Raw genomic sequence first — 17,674 nt, forward strand, 5'->3', positions numbered from 1 at the left:
TAAAAGCTCTTAACCAGGTGACTTCTGGGATTCGGGGTGCATGTCTGGGGCCTCTGACCGTTCTTGCTGCGTTCTGCCCTATGCCCTCAGTTGCCCTCAGCACACGTTCCCAGAAGCAGCCCAGCCTTGGGATTTCCAGAGCAAAGGCTTTTGCTGGTGACCCTTGTTTGGGAAGACCCTCTCTGCTCTTCCCAAACACAGTGACGAAACTGGGGCTTTTCCTCCCCTGACAAGGCAGCCGGTTACGTCAGATGCCCCCTTTGTTGAGACTGCAAGGAGTTACAGTCTTCCCCAACGTGAGAGATGTTTCCTTCAGAGCCTCCTGTGCCGGTTTCTGCCCAAGTCTGCCTTCGGGGGCCACAGTGGGCCACGCACCAGGAACCAGGTCTCCCCAGCCAGGCCCCTCGCAGCATCCCTTGCTCAGCCTGGAAAGTCACCACCTCCTGGGCCGCTTGCCTCATGGCTGGCTCTTCTCAGGTCACAGGATGCTGGGAGCAAGACCCTGCAAAACGGAGTTCTTTTCCTTAGATGTTGGTCATGGATATGAGCAAAGGGAGGCCTAGAAGAGACAGTGACCTGGCTTCTATTTACAGACAGCGCCACCAAAGGCTGTGCATGGAGTCCGGCATGCCAAAGGGTGCAGTAGAACCTTTGGAAGGAGCACGCCGGACCAGTGCCACTGGGTCTGTGGGTTAGAGCTGGGAGCCCCAGTGAGGCCTGTGGACGAAGCTTCACTCTTGACCCTGGGAAGCCGGCTTCTGTGTCTCTTTGCCTCTTACCCTGGAGCCTCTGGGTGGCTGAAGGAACCCATGGGCTTCTTTCTACGCCCTGGCCAGTCACAGGCTTTGGAACTGGATAGACCTGGACTCAAATCTCAGCTACACTCAGGAGGTTGTGACTAGGCAAGTTCCTTCACGTCTGTGAGCATTGTTTCCCCACCCAGAATAATGTCTCCTTATTGGAACGTGTTAGTTCTGTTCCCTGATGGCTTTGTGGTTTGGCTTGGCCCCAGAAATTGGAGCTGCCATAAATGGAGGGGGCGGCAGAGGTTCTTGAACATAGAGCCTGAGATGCCTACTGTGCAGCTGGTGGCAGCAGCCAGAGTTGCTGGAGGAGCTGGCTGGAGCTGGAGCTTTCCGAGTGCAGCTGTGAGGCCCAGGGGCCGGGTCAGCGCCAGGGCTGGCTGGACTTGGAGAGGAGCTGGTGGGGACACGCAGGCCTCTAGGATTAAGTGCTCCCCATGACATGGAGCCAGGGCCCGGGGGCTCCACTCTGAGCTTTGTCCCTGACTCTCACCCCGGCTCCCTAGCACATGGCATGGATTCAGGCTCCTTTCCTTAGGGTGGATCTCCAAAGCACCCTGCTGCCTCTTCTCCCTGCTCTTGCCCACGGCAGCACAGGGTCTCAGGCTGTCAGTAGTCCATGGCATTTATTTGGTAACCTGCAGAGGAAGGCAACTGTCCAGAGGGCTGAGTGGTGGTGGTGCTGAGCGTCCTGACACGGTCAGGTTCTCTCCCTGACACCAGAGCTGGAAGGATTGTTAGCGAATCACCCAGCTAACCCAGGAATGCTTCAACTGTAGCCCACACTACAGAGGGGAGAGGGCAAATCCCAGGGCTCAGGTCAACCGCCCCCCTCACTTTGTGGGGGGCTTCTCTACCTCTTCTCAGGGGTAGAGAACGCCCGGGCAGGGGCTCATATCTGCAGTCCCCTATGATCTTTTCTCTGGGCCATTTTCTCTTAAGTTTGCTGAAATTAACCTCATGTCACTGGAATAGGAACTTCCTAAACCTGGCTTTTCCAGCGACTTGCCCTGTGGCTCTAGGGAAATCACTTTCTGTCCTTGTTTACCTTCTGACTAATGAGTGAGGGTGGCGGGCTAATCTGGTCTTTAGAGGCCCGAGTTAAGGAGAGCAGAGTGATGCTATCTGCAGTTAGAGGGAAGAGCCCTTTCTCTTGTCCACCCTTCAGTTAAGTGGGCATCTCCTCTACTGCCAGCTCTGTCCCCTCTGGGACTTGGGGGCAGGGCTGGGGGAGAGCACGTGTGCATGTGCGATCTGTCTGCACATTATTTTTCCTTTCTGCAATTTCAGAGTCATGCTGCGGCAGCCTGGTGCCTGACGAGTGAGGGGAACCTGCCAGGGGATTACTGCTAGCTCAAGGCAGGACAGAGGCCTCAAGGGAGCGGAGATGGGCAGAGCAGCCTCCAAGCCTGGGCCAGCAGCACCAAGACGGAGGCCTGGGCCCTGGCCTGGAGCTCGGCTCACACTCGCTCGGCTGACCCTGATGGCGTTCGAAGCAACACCCTGCTGAGAAGCGGCTGTTCCCAGGCCCCAGAGGACCTCAGAGCAGGAGCTGGAGTTTGACCACCCCTACACAACTGCAGTTGGGGCTGCGACCGTCGGGGGAAGGGGCTGGCGCCTCGGATGGGAAGTAGAAGGGCAGAACCTAACGCCAGGAGGATCTTGGTCTCTGAAGAGTTTTCTGGAACCCACGGAGCTTCCTGGGTTTCTTCTCTCTGGATTGGGGCTTGGTTCCCTCTCCTCCCCTGGCAGAGGGGTTGGGCCCTGAGGGCCAACTGAGAGAGGGAAGACTCTTAAATGAAATTCAGGCTGCCTGAAGCCCACGTGCTCTCTGCTATGATTGGGGTTCAAGGGCTTCCCTGCTGCAGGGGACGAGGGGCCGCCTCGGCATCTGCTCATGAGCCACAAGGACCCCGAATGCTCCAGACTGGATCGTTTCAAGCCGCCAAAGAGGGGGACCCCCACAGCTGGCAGCCAGCAACCCCAAGGGACTAGAGGGCTGGGATGGACTGACCTCCCCCTTGCCAGGGCTCTGGGAGAAGCAGAGCCTCTGTGGCCCAGCTAGTGACGGAGAGACCCAATGAAGCCATAAGCAGGGCCAGGCGGCTCAGGGACAGGGGAGCCACTGCTGCCGACGTGCTTTTTCCTGACGCTGAGGGAGGGCGTAGTGTGGGACCTCTGCCCCTGTCCCCTCCCTGGCACTTGCCCATATGCCCTTTGCGTGTGGTGCCAGAACAAGCAGGCTACGCTGTGGCTGGCCCATCAGCGGGCTGGGAAAGGAGTGGCCACGGTGACACCTGCCTGACTGCCGGGCTGAGGCCCCAGCTCCCCGGGGCGCCGAACCATGAAGTGCTCCCTGCGGGTGTGGTTCCTCTCCGTGGCCTTCCTGCTGGTGTTCATCATGTCACTGCTGTTCACCTACTCCCACCACAGCATGGCCACCCTGCCCTACCTGGACTCGGGCGCCCTGGACGGGACCCACCGGGTGAAGCTGGTGCCCGGCTACACCGGCCTTCAGCGCCTCAGCAAGGAGGGGCCCGCCGGCAAGAGCTGTGCCTGTCGCCGCTGCATGGGCGACGCCGGCGCCTCTGAGTGGTTTGATAGCCACTTCAACAGCAACATTTCCCCGGTCTGGACCCGGGAGAACATGGACCTGCCCCCAGAGGTCCAGAGGTGGTGGATGGTGAGAAAGCTGTGGCCCTTCCTGCCTCCCCTTTGCTGCCGCCTCTCCGGTGGTCTGTCCTGCCATTTGGGAGTCACCCTTAGAGCCCCCTCTTGGATTGGGGCTGTCTATCTTCTGGCCCCCAGAGCCTTGACAAAGTGTGAGGTTCACTGGACCAGAGCCAGCTCCTAGGATCACAGATTGTGAAGGGGGAGCGAGCTGTGGCCTGGAAGGAAAGAGAACTAATATTTTCTAGTGCCTGTAGAGGCCAAACATAGACCAGAGATGCCTTGCTGGGCCAGGGAGGTGAAATAGCCAGGAGAAACAGGTTCCCCAGGGAGAAGATGGCGAGAAGTGAGCATGGCAACAGGAAGAAGTCCTGCCCTTTATAAAGGAGGCAGCAGCTCAGCTCCAGTGATTGTTGCTATGCAGGCAGTATCCTAATTTGTAAATGTTTGCTCAAAATAATTTGAAACACCATGCCACTCACTTGGTTCCTTCCAATTGCTGGAAAAGCCTTTCTTCTGGGTTGGGATAGGAAAGCATTAGCAACTCCTCTGGGGGCTAAGGGAGGTGAAGGGGAGGGGATGGGGGGACAGGTGTACCCAAGCCTCCCCATTCTTCCGGATCCTGTCACCTTGCTGCCGCTTTAGCTCCCTTCACCTTGTCCCTGTCATCTCTGGAGCGTCACTCCCTAGGCTTTGCCAGGGCCATCTGGTTGCCACACATGTCAGAGGTGGAGCAGCATCAGTACTTGACCCGGGGGGGCCTGCAGACTGCAGGCATTTCCTGCTGGGGGACTTGGGAGGCAGCTCATGGTCCCTGGTTTCCCCAGCTGGCACATGGGGAGGGTGATGACTCTCCCTTTTTCTCACAGTTAGGACAGCTGTGAGGATGAGCTCCTGCAATCAGGCTTATGAGAGCAGCTCAGAGATCCTGCTTCCCAGCCCGGACTCTCAGAGTCCCTAAGGATGGGGAGTCTACAGAGCAGGAGTCACCAGGAGCCACACACGCCCTTCACATGTCAGACTGGAGCCCTTGAAGGGTCCTGCCCGTTGCTCATAGTCACACCCTTCATTTTACAGGGAAGATCGAGGTTCAGAGAGTGCCCTGAGCTTGCCTTGGTCATAGGTCTCAGTGGTGGCCACGAAGAGCCAGAACAGGCCTCTGGGCAGGGGTGAACCGAGAGGCAGGCCAGGCCCCCTGCTCACAGGGGTGGAACTCAGGGCTGTTTAAGCCCCAGAACCACCTCTCTGCTGCTCCCCACAGCCACCCTCTTTCGCTGTGAACTTAGAAATTCTTGTCTCAGGGCTAAGCTGCTTCTCCACACTGAGTTCATGTTCTTGTGCTCAGGGGCCCTTCCTGTGCTCAGAGAAGAGGCAGAGAAGCAGGCCCACCCATCCCCTCCACGCATTCTGTCCCCTGAGCAGCTCCTGCTTAGCCGCAAACCCACAGCATTGCTGCTAGGACCACAGAACATTTTAAAGCCCTTACAGATGGTGGCCCAGGGGCCGAATCCAGCTCACTCAGTGTTCTTAAACTATTTGCATGAGTTACCATCATTTAGGACCTCTGTTTTTTCAGCTTCTCTTGAGAAACCAGAAAATCTGGTCCTTCTGGGCTGACAATCCCACAAGGCGACAGTTGGTTGGAGCCACCCCTTTTCGATGGGAGCTCCTGTTGGCTGTAGGCCCCACCTGCCTCTTCACTCCTGCACATTACCTGCCTGGCACTATAGGCGTTTAAGTGCTGCCCTGGCCTCATTTCATGGTCTCTTGCATCACTGGTGGTGGGAGGTGCAGGGGACCGGTTTCATTCCAGCTGTTCTGACTTTGAAAGAATATCTGTGCCTCTTTGCCTTTTCCCCAGGGCTCAGGGCTCCGGATATCCTGTGGATCTTGCCTGGAGTTTCAGGCTGAGTCCCAGAGGCGCCCCCTGCAGGCTGCTTGGGAATAAGCCCCTGAAGCTCCCCGGGGCTTTCCACATTAACTGCACCTCAAAATGACTATGAGACTAAGAGCTGCCCCGAGAGGACAGCAGAGCAGGGGCCTCTCTGCTTCGTGGCACAGGCCTGCAGACCCCTGGAGAAGGTGTTGAATAGCACCTTGACCCCCCGAGCCCAACCAGTACCTTAGAGCTACTCCCGAAAGCAGGGCCCTCCCTGGTCTGGTCTCAGTAGGGAAACTTCGCTATTGTTGAACAAGGTCCTTACTGCTCAGGGAGGATTTCCGCCCCGTGACAGCCCGGGGAGGAGGCCTGCGCCGGTTGGACACTGGAGGGTGAGGGCAGGGAGGGAGCAGGCGGGAGTTCCCTCCCCATCACACCCCTCCTGCTTTCTTCTCCCCTCCGCTCCCCTCCCCTCCCCAGATGTTGCAGCCTCAGTTCAAGTCACACAACACCAACGAGGTGCTGGAGAAGCTGTTCCAGATAGTACCAGGCGAGAACCCCTACCGTTTCCGGGACCCCCGCCGGTGCCGGCGCTGTGCTGTGGTGGGGAACTCGGGCAACCTGCGGGGCTCTGGCTACGGGCCGGATGTGGACGGGCACAACTTCATCATGAGGTAAGTCCCAGGGAGCTCAAGGCTGGACCCAGGACCGGCCTCCAGGAGGGGGCCCTGGCCTCCTTGGCCTTGTGCAGCCGCGTAGGAGCGGCCAGCTGCCAGGGGTGCTGTGACGGAGGCTCAAGTCTCTCGCTTGTGTTTGTCGGGGTGGATGAGGAGGCAGAACTGTCATTCTGAACTTTGCTTGAGGCCCGCGCTCAGCTTCCAGCTCTGAATGCCTCTGCGAAGAGCTGAAACTAGGCTCCTGGCTGATGTCTTGTGAAAACTACCCCCAGAGGCCCTTTCACCTGCCTGGTCCCTTTTAGCAGTTGGGCCAGGAGTGTGGGCCCCAAAATAGTGTCTTGCTTAATAGCCACAGGTGATGCCTCTGGCAGACTCGCAGAGCAGGGGCGTCCTGGGCAGAAAAAGGAGCTGTCGGTGCCTGCTTTGGGCTCCCATCCCTTAACCTTTACCTCATAGCATTTCGATTGTGCAGGGGCTCATTCATTCTACAGACGTCTGTGCCCAGCGTTGAGGAACAGAGAAGGGCTGGGAGGGCACTCATTCCAGACGAAGACAGGAGCAGGGAGCCCAAGCGTGAGCAGGGACTAGAGGTAGATTTGTGACCCGGACATGGGCTGCTCATTCTGCTTCTGAACTTCCGTGTTTTCAGACTTATCTCCCTAGACTTGCGGCAGGAAATGCCACAGTGGGGATCCTTCCATCCCACTCCTTGGTGGAGGAAGAGCTCTAAGAGTAAAAATACTGAAAATGCCCAGTTTTCACTAAGCATCTCTTAGGATGAGCACTGCAGAAAGACCAGGTTTCCCAGGAGGCAGGGGGAAGGGCTTTGTCTTAGAAACTGTTGCTGTCTCCATAGCAACACCAAGGCAGCAATATGTCTCTGAGGCTTTTAACATTCCTTGCAGAACCTTTCTCATGTTGAGAATGGTTGGGGGGTGGGGGGAGAGGGGGATGCTAGGCCAAATCCAGGCATCCACAGCCACCAGCTGAGAAACACTGTCACCATTAAGGCTTCCTCTCCAACTGCTCTGTTCCTGCTCTGTTCCTCACAGACCCCAGGGCTGTCATGGCACAGGCAGATCCAGACTGTGGCTTTGGTGACAATAGGACCAATACTGTGTGTGGAGCTGTAGCAGTCCCAGCAAACTGTTATTAATGAATGGGAAAAATACTTCTCATCCCCTCTAGGAGACAGTATTTCTGAACCCTAAAGACCAAGACATCAGAGGGGTACCCAGATGGTAGGCAGACTGGCAGTTCTAAAGAAATGGATTTGGGAGAAGAGAGGCAGGATCTTAATCCCTGTTCGGGGGCCAGAGCACAGTTGGTGCTGTAGGAAAGATTCTAGGCTTCTGCTTGAAGCAGACTGGAACTGAAATGGCTGAGAACACAGACTCACTCTCTAGTTCCAAATCAGGCCACTCCTGGTTTCCCAGCCCAAAGTACCCTCCAGTCCCTCAAGGGAAGGGAACCAGAGAGGCATGAGGTACAGCACAGCGACCAGTGTGGGGGGGGAGGGGGGAGGGGCAGGCATCCTGGACACACTGTCACCACATCATGCCATCAATGGGAGATGGGCAGGAGGGAGCCAGTAGGGGAACCCCTGTGACACAGGGCCCAGCTAGGGGGTGCTGGCCACTCTATGGACAGGGAACGTTCAAACGAGCGTAAAAAAGCTGGGAGAGCGTGTGGAGGAGACTTTGCTCCCTCTCTCCCAGATCCCTGTGTCCCCAGTGGAAGCCCAGGTTACAGTCACACGCCTAGATGGTATGTTTCTGAATTGTGATCCACACAAGATAGGAATGTTCTCACAATGCGTCACAACAGAAAAGGCCAACAGGTTTTTGTTTAAAGCTGGATCACTGGTTTTTAAGATGCTCACCAAAAAAAGGGAGCTTTGATCCTGTGTTTTGCACCACTTGAAAGGAGTTAGAAGTTGTGTGTCACAGCCTGGGGGATGGGCAGGGGGGAGATTGCTCTGGGGTTCCAGGTTCTTCTAAGACAGCAGAGGAGAGACAGCCCCACATTGCACGTCAGCCCGGGACAGCTGAAGGTGGGCTCTGTCAGAACGCGGGCATCCCTCTTGGCCTTGGAGTGGAAAGGGAGACAAGAACTTAAAGTGCAGGGACAGGGTGGCTGGGACGGGCAGAATTGAGCCATCTGCCCAGGGGCCGAAGGGGTGCTTCAGCTTCTTGTCTTGGTTCCATGTCTTCTAGGGAAGAGGACAGAACAGCCAGGTGAGCTGTAAGCTGTGAAAGGCTGTCTTTTCTTTTTAAAAAAAAAAAAATTATTAAAGTAATATGTGGGGCTTCCCTGGTGGCGCAGTGGTTGAGAGTCCACCTGCCGATGCAGGGGACACAGGTTCGTGCCCCGGTCCGGGAAGATCCCACATGCCGCGGAGTGGCTGGGCCCGTGAGCCATGGCCACTGAGCCTGCGTGTCCGGAGCCTGTGGCCTGCAACGGGAGAGGCCACAACAGTGAGAGACCTGCGTACCGCAAAAAAAGAGTAATATGTCCTTGTTATTGGGGAAAAAAAACCCAGAAATGTACGCACTAAAAAGTGAATTATCCAGGACTTCCCTGGTGGCACAGTGGTTAAGAATCCGCCTGCCCATGCAGGGGATACGGGTTCGAGCCCTAGTCTGGGAAGATCCCACATGCCACGGAGCAACTAAGCCCGTGAGCCACAACTTCTGAGCCTGTGCTCTAGAGCCCACGAGCCACAACTACTGAGCCCACGTGCCACAACTACTGAAGCCCGCGCACCTAGAGCCCGTGCTCCACAACAAGAGAAGCCACCGCAGTGAGAAGCCAGCACACCGCAGCAAAGAGTAGCCCCCGCTCACCGCAACTAGAGAAAGCCTGCACGCAGCAACAAAGACCCAATGCAGCTAAAAATAAAACACATTTTTTTAATAAAAGTGAATTATCTCATTCCCTAAGAGTAACCATTGTTAAAACTTTAATACTCTTCCAGATTTTTTTCTATTCTTGTACAAAAGTTAGTTTTTATTCTTCCTCCCTTCCCTCCTTACTTCATTGCTTCCTTTCTTCCTTCCCTTCTCTCTCTCTCTGCCCCCTCCTTCTATCCTTTCTTTTTTTTTTCTTTCACAAAAAATAGAATCACACTATCTAATTTTCAGTTTTCCTTTTCTGTGTTGTAATTTCCTCTGACTGCACAGGTATTCAAAAGATATGTGTTAAAAGGAAAGAAGTGAGATTCCTCACGCCACTTGGTTTTTTTCACTCAATAGCTCTTGGACGTATTTCTTACCAGCACAGGTAAATCTACTTTGTTCATTCTGGTGACTACATGCTATCCTGTTACATGAATGTACCAAAATGTATTAACCAGTTCTCTATTGTTTGATTGGTTTTCCTTTTCACTATTGTAAATAATACTGCAGTGAATATCCTTTGCACACTTATGCAACCATTTTTATAGGATAAATTTTAAGAATGGAATTGCTGGATAAGTGCATACCTATTTACATGTTTGATGGCCAGCAACAAACTGTCCTCTAAAACTCTTGTACCAGTTTCCACAGTGGTGTCTTCTCACACCACCCTCTTGTCCCTGCAGGATGAATCAGGCGCCAACCGTGGGCTTTGAGCAGGATGTCGGCAGCCGAACCACCCACCATTTCATGTACCCCGAGAGTGCCAAGAACCTGCCCGCCAACGTCAGCTTCGTGCTGGTGCCCTTCAAAGCCCTGGACCTACTGTGGATCGCCAGCGCCCTGTCCACGGGGCAGATCCGATTGTGAGCTCCTCTGCTGGCTGGAAGTGGGATATGGGTGACAGGCCCACCTTGGGAGGAGTTGTCCAGGGAACGGATCTTAGAATTCCTTTAATTGAATATTTTGGCCAAGAGGGGCAGGTGAGGAGAGAAACAGTGGTAGGGAGGGCCCAAAACGGTGGTTAGCTGAGGCCACAGCTTGTTTTGGGTCACTCCCTGCATGGTGGCAGCCAGCACACTGGTGGTAGTAAGGTGGAGAAGGACACTTTTCCAGGTCTCCTTTCTAGGAGGTAGCTCCTACTGTGGGAGCTCTGCCTTCTGAGAACTTTCTTTGGAGGCAGTTGCCCAGTCACAGCTGGGAACCTCAGGAAATTCAATTCACCAAGTAGTTTTTTTTTAACAGCTTTATTGAGATATAATTCACATACCATACAATTCACACATTGAAAATGTACAGTTCAGGGGCTTTTAGTATGTCTACAGAGTTGTGTAACCATCACCACAATTAATTTTAGAATACATGCATGTTCTAAAGATGAAGATAACCTGAAGATACTCCTGTACCCCTTGGCCATCTCCCCCACTCCCTCCACCCCTCCTCCCTCCCAGCCCTAGGCAACCACTAATCTACTCTCTGTCTCACCAAGGTTTGTGTGTGTGTGTAAAAATGTATGCGTGTAACAAAATATACTATTTTAACCACACAGTTCATTAGCATTAAGTATATTCACGTGGCTGTGCAAACCTTACCACAGCCCATCTCCAGAACTTTTTCATCATCTCAAATGAAAACTCTGTACCCACTAAACAGTAACTCCTTATTCCCCCCTCCCGCCAGCCTCTGATAACCACTATTCTTTCTGTTTCTGATTTGACTATTCTAGGTACTTCATACAAGTGGAATCATATAGTGTTTTTCCTTTTGCATCTGGCTTATTTCAGTAGCATAATGTTTTCAGGGTTCATTCACGTTGTAGCCTGTCAGGATTTCATCCCTTTTAAAGGCTGCATAGTATTCTAGTGTATGGATATACCAGATTTGTTTATCCATTCATCTGTCAATGGACAACTGGATTGTTGCCACCTTTTGCCTGTTGTCACCACGTATTTTTTAAACACGGAAGTATAAGTTACAGTTTTCTGACTTTATCTTACATTTGGGAGTCACAAGGGCTAAAATAAGTGCTGTAGAGTTTAAGTCCCATGAATACTCAGAAATGGGAGTGTAGGTTACAGGCACCATGGCTGACTAATAGGGAAGGAGGGATTTGTGCCAAATATGAGGAGAGTAGCAAGAGGGCTATTGTGGGCAGAGGTAAGAGCACAAACATGGTGAGTGTGAGATGATCACAGCAGAGCCTTGTGGGAAGAAAAGTTGGGGCTGGGTTATGGAAGGCCCCAGTGCTTGTCTAAAACATCCTTATTTCATCTTGAAGGACATAGGGAGCCACTGAAGGTTTCTGAGCGAGGAACTGCAGTGATGTGCTATGGGACAGCAGTCTGGAAGCAGGGGAGCCTGTCGTGAGGCTGTCATCACTTGGGCCTCAGTGGGAGAAAAGGCATCCCTGGGTCCATGGAGCCACTTCAGTGTTATTTTTCTTTCTGCTTTCAGCACCTATGCCCCAGTGAAGTCCTTCCTTCGAGTGGACAAAGAAAAGGTAAGTTTCCTCCTCCCCCTTCTTCATCCCCACCCCAGAGGAAACAGTGCAGACCTGACTTGTGCTGTGCCTGGTCTTGTGGTTCAGATACCCCCCAAACCCTTCTAGAACCTTCAGAGTGCCCATCTGCTGGTATGCCTGACCCCACACAGAGGCTGCAGGAACCAGAGAACCCTGATGAACAGGTCCACTGGCAAGCATGGAGGAACTGGCAGAAGCTGCTCAGAGCCTGGCCTGAGCCTCCAGGCCCCCAGAAGCCCTCACATGCTCATTACACCTTCTCCTCTCAGGTCCAGATCTACAACCCAGCCTTCTTCAAGTACATCCACGACAGGTGGACAGAGCATCACGGGCGGTACCCTTCCACGGGGATGCTGGTACTCTTCTTTGCTCTGCATGTGTGTGATGAGGTGGGTAGTTGATAAAATAGCGGGACCCATAGATGAGAGGGAGTCCGCCCTTGTTGGGGCTTAGCAGTGCCTCAAGAGGAATGTGTTTTTGCAGGAAGAAACAAAGTGGCTTTCAGTCCCCCAATTTCTAGGTTGTAAGGTATAGATCTGCATTTCCCAGACTTAACTACTTTCATGATTTTACCAAATCTGAAATCATTTCATTGAAACGTTAAATTTATTTAAAAAGGAAATTGAATACTACTACCATAATTGATATTACTTGCCATAAACAATAAGCATAAACGTAAATGGAATGGAAATGACGTAGTTAAGTAGTTAAGTTTCAGCAGGATGGTGTCTCCCACAGCTGTGGGCCCCAGGCCTACTCTGTGTTAAAAATGGAGGTTAGTCATTCAAGGAGCCCATCTCTCTAGCAGGGGGAGCTACTGTGCCATAGACGGTAGTGCTCATGCCCAGCACACCCACTTTTGCCAGTAAACTCTTCAGTGTATGGTACTGGGTACTTGACCAGCTTTCAATAAAAGTACTCCATTAAAAAAAAAAAAAATTAGCAAGGGTTGGAGAGCTGTCACAGACTAGCCCCAAACTGAGGTGTTCTTGATGTAATCAGAGGGTGGTTGGAAGGAGAACCGGAAGGGAGCAGAAGTCTCCCTCTGGGACTGTGTCCTTAGCGTCAGGGCTGGGTGTCCCCGGTCTAACTGCGCGCTGTAAATTGATGAGCTGCCGGCCTCTAGCTGGGGTCGGCTCGTCGCGGCTCCCCTCTCCTCCCGCACCACGACCCGAGGCTCTTCCGCGCCCTCTGCTCCCTGGTCCCCGACTTGGGGTGACTCGCGCCGCCCTCCCCCGCAGGTGAACGTGTACGGGTTCGGGGCCGACAGCCGGGGCAACTGGCACCACTACTGGGAGAATAACCGGTACGCGGGCGAGTTCCGGAAGACAGGCGTGCATGACGCCGACTTCGAGGCCCACATCATCGACATGCTGGCCAAGGCCAGCAAGATCGAGGTCTACCGAGGGAACTGAGCCCGACCCAGCCGTGACTCTTCCGCCCCTACCGCGAAGCGCCGGCAAGCGCTCCAGCCGGGACTCAGAGTCAGCCTGGGGGTGGTGGCCTAAGCGCGGGCGCGGCGCTCTATTGGGCGTCAGCAGGCAATCGGGAGCGACGCCGCCGCAGTCTGGACCAATCATGCTTCAGTCTAGCGAGCGCCGGCTATCCTCCGCCAATCACGAGACTCTGGGCGCTGGCCGGGCCTAGCATCAATCAGCGCTGGCGACGGCCGGAGCCTCTGTTTCTCACAGCCAATCATGCGACTCAAGGAGAACTTCCGGCGCTGGGGCCCGTCTCCTCCAATCAATGGCCTTCGGAGGCGGGCCGGCGGCCGATCAATCCCCACTCCCGTATGCTTTTGGGTAGGATTTTATCGATTTTTCACGCTTTCAAAGGAGCAGAAGTTTGTTCCGGCCCCGAGAAGTACTTTCCTCAGGCTCGGGCGGAGGCGGCTCAGTCGCCGGCCGGCCTGACCCCGCAGGGGGCGCGGAGGAGGAAACGGTGGGGAAGGTGAGGGACAGTAGCGGCCCGGCCTCCCCTTCCCGGTGGTCCCTCGTGGCGGAGGGGCGTTCGCGGAGGCTTTCGGGAGGTCGGCGGGTGGTCAGGTGGTTTCCAAGGACCGCGTTTTTCCCCAGGGGAAAAGTTAGAGCCCTCCCAAACCGCTCTGGACTTCCGAGAGAACTAGACCTCACATTTCCTTTATCGGTCAGGCGCAGATGGGTGAGTGCAAACCCACCAAAGAAATGCGGTGAGAATCCAGAGGGTACGGGGGTCCCCTCCTCCTGCCTCCTCCCCTCCCGCCTTTGGCCACCCTATGGAATGGCCTTTCTGACCATGGCATTTAGTGTCTCACCAGAAAACTAGAATTGTTTTCACGTCTTGCTGGGGGCGGAATTCGCCTAGGGCTTAACTCTGGAACACAGGTGAAAGAATAGGGCAGGAAACAAGGAAGCCCCGTCACATCAGATGTAAGGTACACTTACGTGTACTCTCTGCCCCTGTTGTTCGCCCACAACCTTTTTTAAGTGTCTCTCCCTAGGTCCTGGGCCTCCTCCCCAGCCTAATTGTTGCTCTGGGGAAAAAAAAAAAAAAATCAAAACTTGCCCTGTGATTGGGGCACTGCTGCTCCCCGCCCTTCCCCCTTTGTCTGGCTCTAGGGAAAGGGAGCAACACGTAGGAAAGAAGGCTGGAGATGCTTTGGGCTGATGATTTAGCTAACCTGAAGTTACTAGGGGTGGCTGACCAACAGATTCTTTGCAAATAGTAAGCTGGCCATGCAAATAGCTGGGGAGGAGTAGACTTGCCCCCTGCATGCCTCCTCCCCTGCCCACACATCCCTTCCCCCTTGCTCACCTGCTGCCTTTTCCCTCTAACCCACTATCCATTTCCAGCTCTAGAAGGGCTGCGAAGCTAACAACCAGAGGTTACAGCTGGACGCTACTTGCATGACTGAACCCAGCTTAAGTCCCTAGGGGAAGCTGCTGAGGGTGTTCTCACCTTTCAAGGTTGGGGAAGTGTAGGAGGCGTGAAAGGGCTTCTGTGAAGCTTCCAAACCACTAAAAGGATCCCCCTTCCCAACAGTGACGAACACAAAAACCACCCTTTTTTCTTGGTGAGTTGATACCACCTGGTAGCCTCCTGGCCATTGGTGTAGTTCCTGCAGCTGGCTGGGGGAACAGTAGCCAGCAGGGGAGTGTATTAGAGGGTTAGGGCAGGGCAGTGGGCACCCCTAAAAGTTAATATATTGAGAACTTAGATTGAGTCTGTCCTTTCCCAGTTCCAGAAGTAGGAGGAGTAAAGAATGTTTGTGGGTTAGGGGAGCCTTTAGTGGAACGCCTCTCTCACCACCTCCTGTTGTCATTTTAGAGAGTCAAGGTACCAGTTATTCTTGCCAGTCTCATCTCAGTGCTTCCTGAAGAGGCTCTTTTGAGTGTTTAAAAGATGAAAAAACAATGCAATATGCCAAACAGTATTGAGCAGAATAATTTATTTCTTTTCTGTTCCTTTTTCTTCTTTTGTTTGGATTTTGTTTTGTTTAAAACATTAATAAATCCCCATTCTGGAAGAGGTAGGTCCCAGCATCCGGCCCAGATCTTTTCTACAACAATTATTTAAACAAATGTTGTTTTATTTTCTTCCCTTTTTCTCTGAATTAAAAAGAGCAAAGAAACTATATAGTCGTTTGTTTGTTCTGAAATGTGTTTGCTGGTGAAAAGAAGGTGTATCTGTCAGTGGGAAGTTGTGACCACGTAATGGCTAAGACTGTTGTGGGTGGATGTGAAGAGTGGAGGGCACGACTCCCACCCTTTCCTTATACGTGAGGCTTCCCAACCCCCAACTGCCAGCTATGCCTTCTGGGAGGGTGGCCTTCACCACTGTCCTTCAGGGCCCCTGAGTCGATCAGCAGGGCAGACACTGTCCGCTGCAAGGCGCCAGCACAACATGCAGATCCAGCAGGCACCAGGATGGGGCTTTTCTCCCCTCCTTTTCCAGGTTCTGTGGAACTTCCCATGATGCCATAGGTGTGGGTTGGCAGGGAATTGGCAGAATGGTAGGAGCTGGTGCCACAGGGGTCTGCGGTAACTGCCTGTGCTGTTAACTGGGCTGTCTGGACCCACTCAAGCCTACCTCCATCATGCAACGGAATGCCACTGAATGTACAATTTTATAGTCTGGTGGATCAGATAATGTGGGCCTCAACGATGGATCTCTCTTAGAGTCTGTAGTCACTTGGTGTCCTGCAATCCAGTTTCTGTCAATGCTCAAGAGCAAGCCCAGAGTTGCTTTTCAAATGGAGAATACTTTTTGGTGGAGGAGGGCATAGGTCTTTTTCTAAAACCCTAGGACTCTGGGCTGTAATTCTCTTATTTGGAGTTGCCGTAGGCTCCATATGACATCTCTCTTTGCCACAGACACTCTCCAATAGCATTTGGTTGGCTGAGTGATAAGGTCCAGCGTCCGGATGACGTACACATAGCCTGGGCCTCCGAGAATTGTTTCTTATCTGGGCCCCAGTCTTACGGGTTGTGGGTCACCACACTTTGTGGGACCAGCACTCCAGATGTTGTACCTGTTACCTCCAGAATCAGGAGTCTCACCAAATCATGTGTCTTTTTTTTAATGTTGGCCAAGGACTGTGTTGTTTTGATTCAGCAAAGATATCACATCTAGAACCACAGGTTAGCATTGCCACTTGTTTACCTTTGCAATAAACTACTATCATTCTCCATGATTCAGATGGTGAGTGAATGAAACGAGGAAGAAGTCACCCACCCTTCCATAACTCAGTTTGGATGGCAGCACCAATCTCTGCAAATCCTGCTGGAATGTGGTATTGAGTTTGACTTACCATGTTGGAGATAGTTCCAGGGACTTCTATTAGGCCTATCCCATCATAATCACCTTCCCTCCACGGGTCTGGTTGCCAATATGGTGATTTTGCCAGGTAGTAAATATCTCTCTTTCCTTTTGGAACTAAGGAAATTACCTTAAAATGGGTCTGTGGTCTCATTGGACCCACCATTAAATGGACTTGGACCAGAGCTCCATCTATCATTAGCCATAGTAAGCTCCAACTCTCATAATAAGGTGGACTGCATTGGCATTTGGGTCTCAGAGCCAGTGTCTGATAACTCCTGATGGTCTGGGTATTTCCCTTTCCCCAGTGCACTGTCACTCCAGGAAATAGGTTCCTCGGGAAAAGCTTGGGGGAAGAGCCACACTACATACCTGCTACATCAGAGAATAGTTCCTCAAAGGACCCTGAGATCGCCTTGAAAAAGGCTCCAGGTGTGTGACCTGATTAGGTCTGGGAACTGGGTAAGAAGCCAAAAATTCCCATCATTGTGACTCAGGTTTCTTCTCGGCACTCCTAGAATGTTCCTTCCCATACACATCAAGCAGTACCTTAGAGGGCTGCCCAGCATCTGTTTTACTTCTGGGGACCTTAATGGTCGATTAACTGTTGTCCCAAATGCTTATAGGTCAGAACTCTAATTGACAAACTGGGTTGTTGTGGTAAATGTGCCTCCCTGTGTCACGTAGGGAGGCACGGCTTTCTCGTCTTTGTCAGGCTGAGATCCATTCTTTTCTGACCCTCACATAACAGCCACCAGAATTCTTTAAAGATGGTGCCCCAATCACTACTACATTAAAAAAAAAATTATTGAAGTATAGTTGATTTACAATATTGTGTTAATTTCTGCTATACAGCAAAGTGCTTCAGTTATATATATTCTTTTTTTTTAATTAATTTTTTTTTTTTGGCTGCTTTTGGGTCTTTGTTGCTGTGCGTGGGCTTTCTGTAGTTGCAGTGAGCGAGGGCTACTCTTCATTGCAGTGCGCGTGCTTCTTGTTGCGGAGCGTGGGCTCTAGGTATGTGGGCTCAGTAGTTGTGGCACACGGGCTTAGTTGCTCCGCGGCATGTGGGATCTTCCCAGACCAGGGCTCGAACCTGTGTCCCCTGCATTGGCAGGTGGATTCTCAACCACTACGCCACCAGGGAAGCCCTACATATATATTCTTGTTCGTATTCTTTTCCATTATGATTTATCACAGGATATTGAATATAGTTCCCTGTACTATACAGTAGGACCTTGTTGTTTATCCATTCTATACATATAATAGTTTGTATCTGCTAATCCCAAACTCCCAATCCTTCCTTTCTCCCACCCACCTCCTCCTTGGCAACCACTAGTCTGTTCTCTACGTCTATGAGTCTGTTTCTGTTTCGTAGATATGTTCATTTGTGTCACATTGTAGATTCCACATATAAGTGATATCATACA

The 17,674-nt window shown here is 52.6% G+C and overlaps 1 protein-coding gene across 9 annotated transcripts in view; it reads left to right on the forward strand.

Moving 5' to 3' along the window:
* Positions 1-17,674, forward strand: part of ST3GAL2 (ST3 beta-galactoside alpha-2,3-sialyltransferase 2) — a 67,471-nt gene that overhangs the window by 31,112 nt on the left and 18,685 nt on the right. For 3 of the 9 annotated variants that reach the window (XR_010939337.1, XR_010939338.1, XR_010939339.1), the window contains exons 2-7: positions 2,094-3,486; positions 5,833-6,026; positions 9,613-9,792; positions 11,381-11,426; positions 11,717-11,836; positions 12,689-13,607. Coding sequence is in view for 2 of the 9 variants with exons in the window: in XM_067721045.1 (XP_067577146.1) it covers positions 3,148-3,486; positions 5,833-6,026; positions 9,613-9,792; positions 11,381-11,426; positions 11,717-11,836; positions 12,689-12,862 (1,053 nt within the window). In the remaining 7 variants the exon portion in view is untranslated. Of the gene's footprint in view, positions 1-2,093; positions 3,487-5,832; positions 6,027-9,612; positions 9,793-11,380; positions 11,427-11,716; positions 11,837-12,688; positions 15,061-16,124; positions 16,219-17,674 lie in introns of those variants that run through there. The other 6 variants (XR_010939342.1, XR_010939340.1, XM_067721045.1 and 3 more) reach the window with 4 other exon arrangements.

Source organism: Pseudorca crassidens, chromosome 20 (assembly GCF_039906515.1).
Source record: "Pseudorca crassidens isolate mPseCra1 chromosome 20, mPseCra1.hap1, whole genome shotgun sequence".
Taxonomy (NCBI): domain Eukaryota; kingdom Metazoa; phylum Chordata; class Mammalia; order Artiodactyla; family Delphinidae; genus Pseudorca; species Pseudorca crassidens.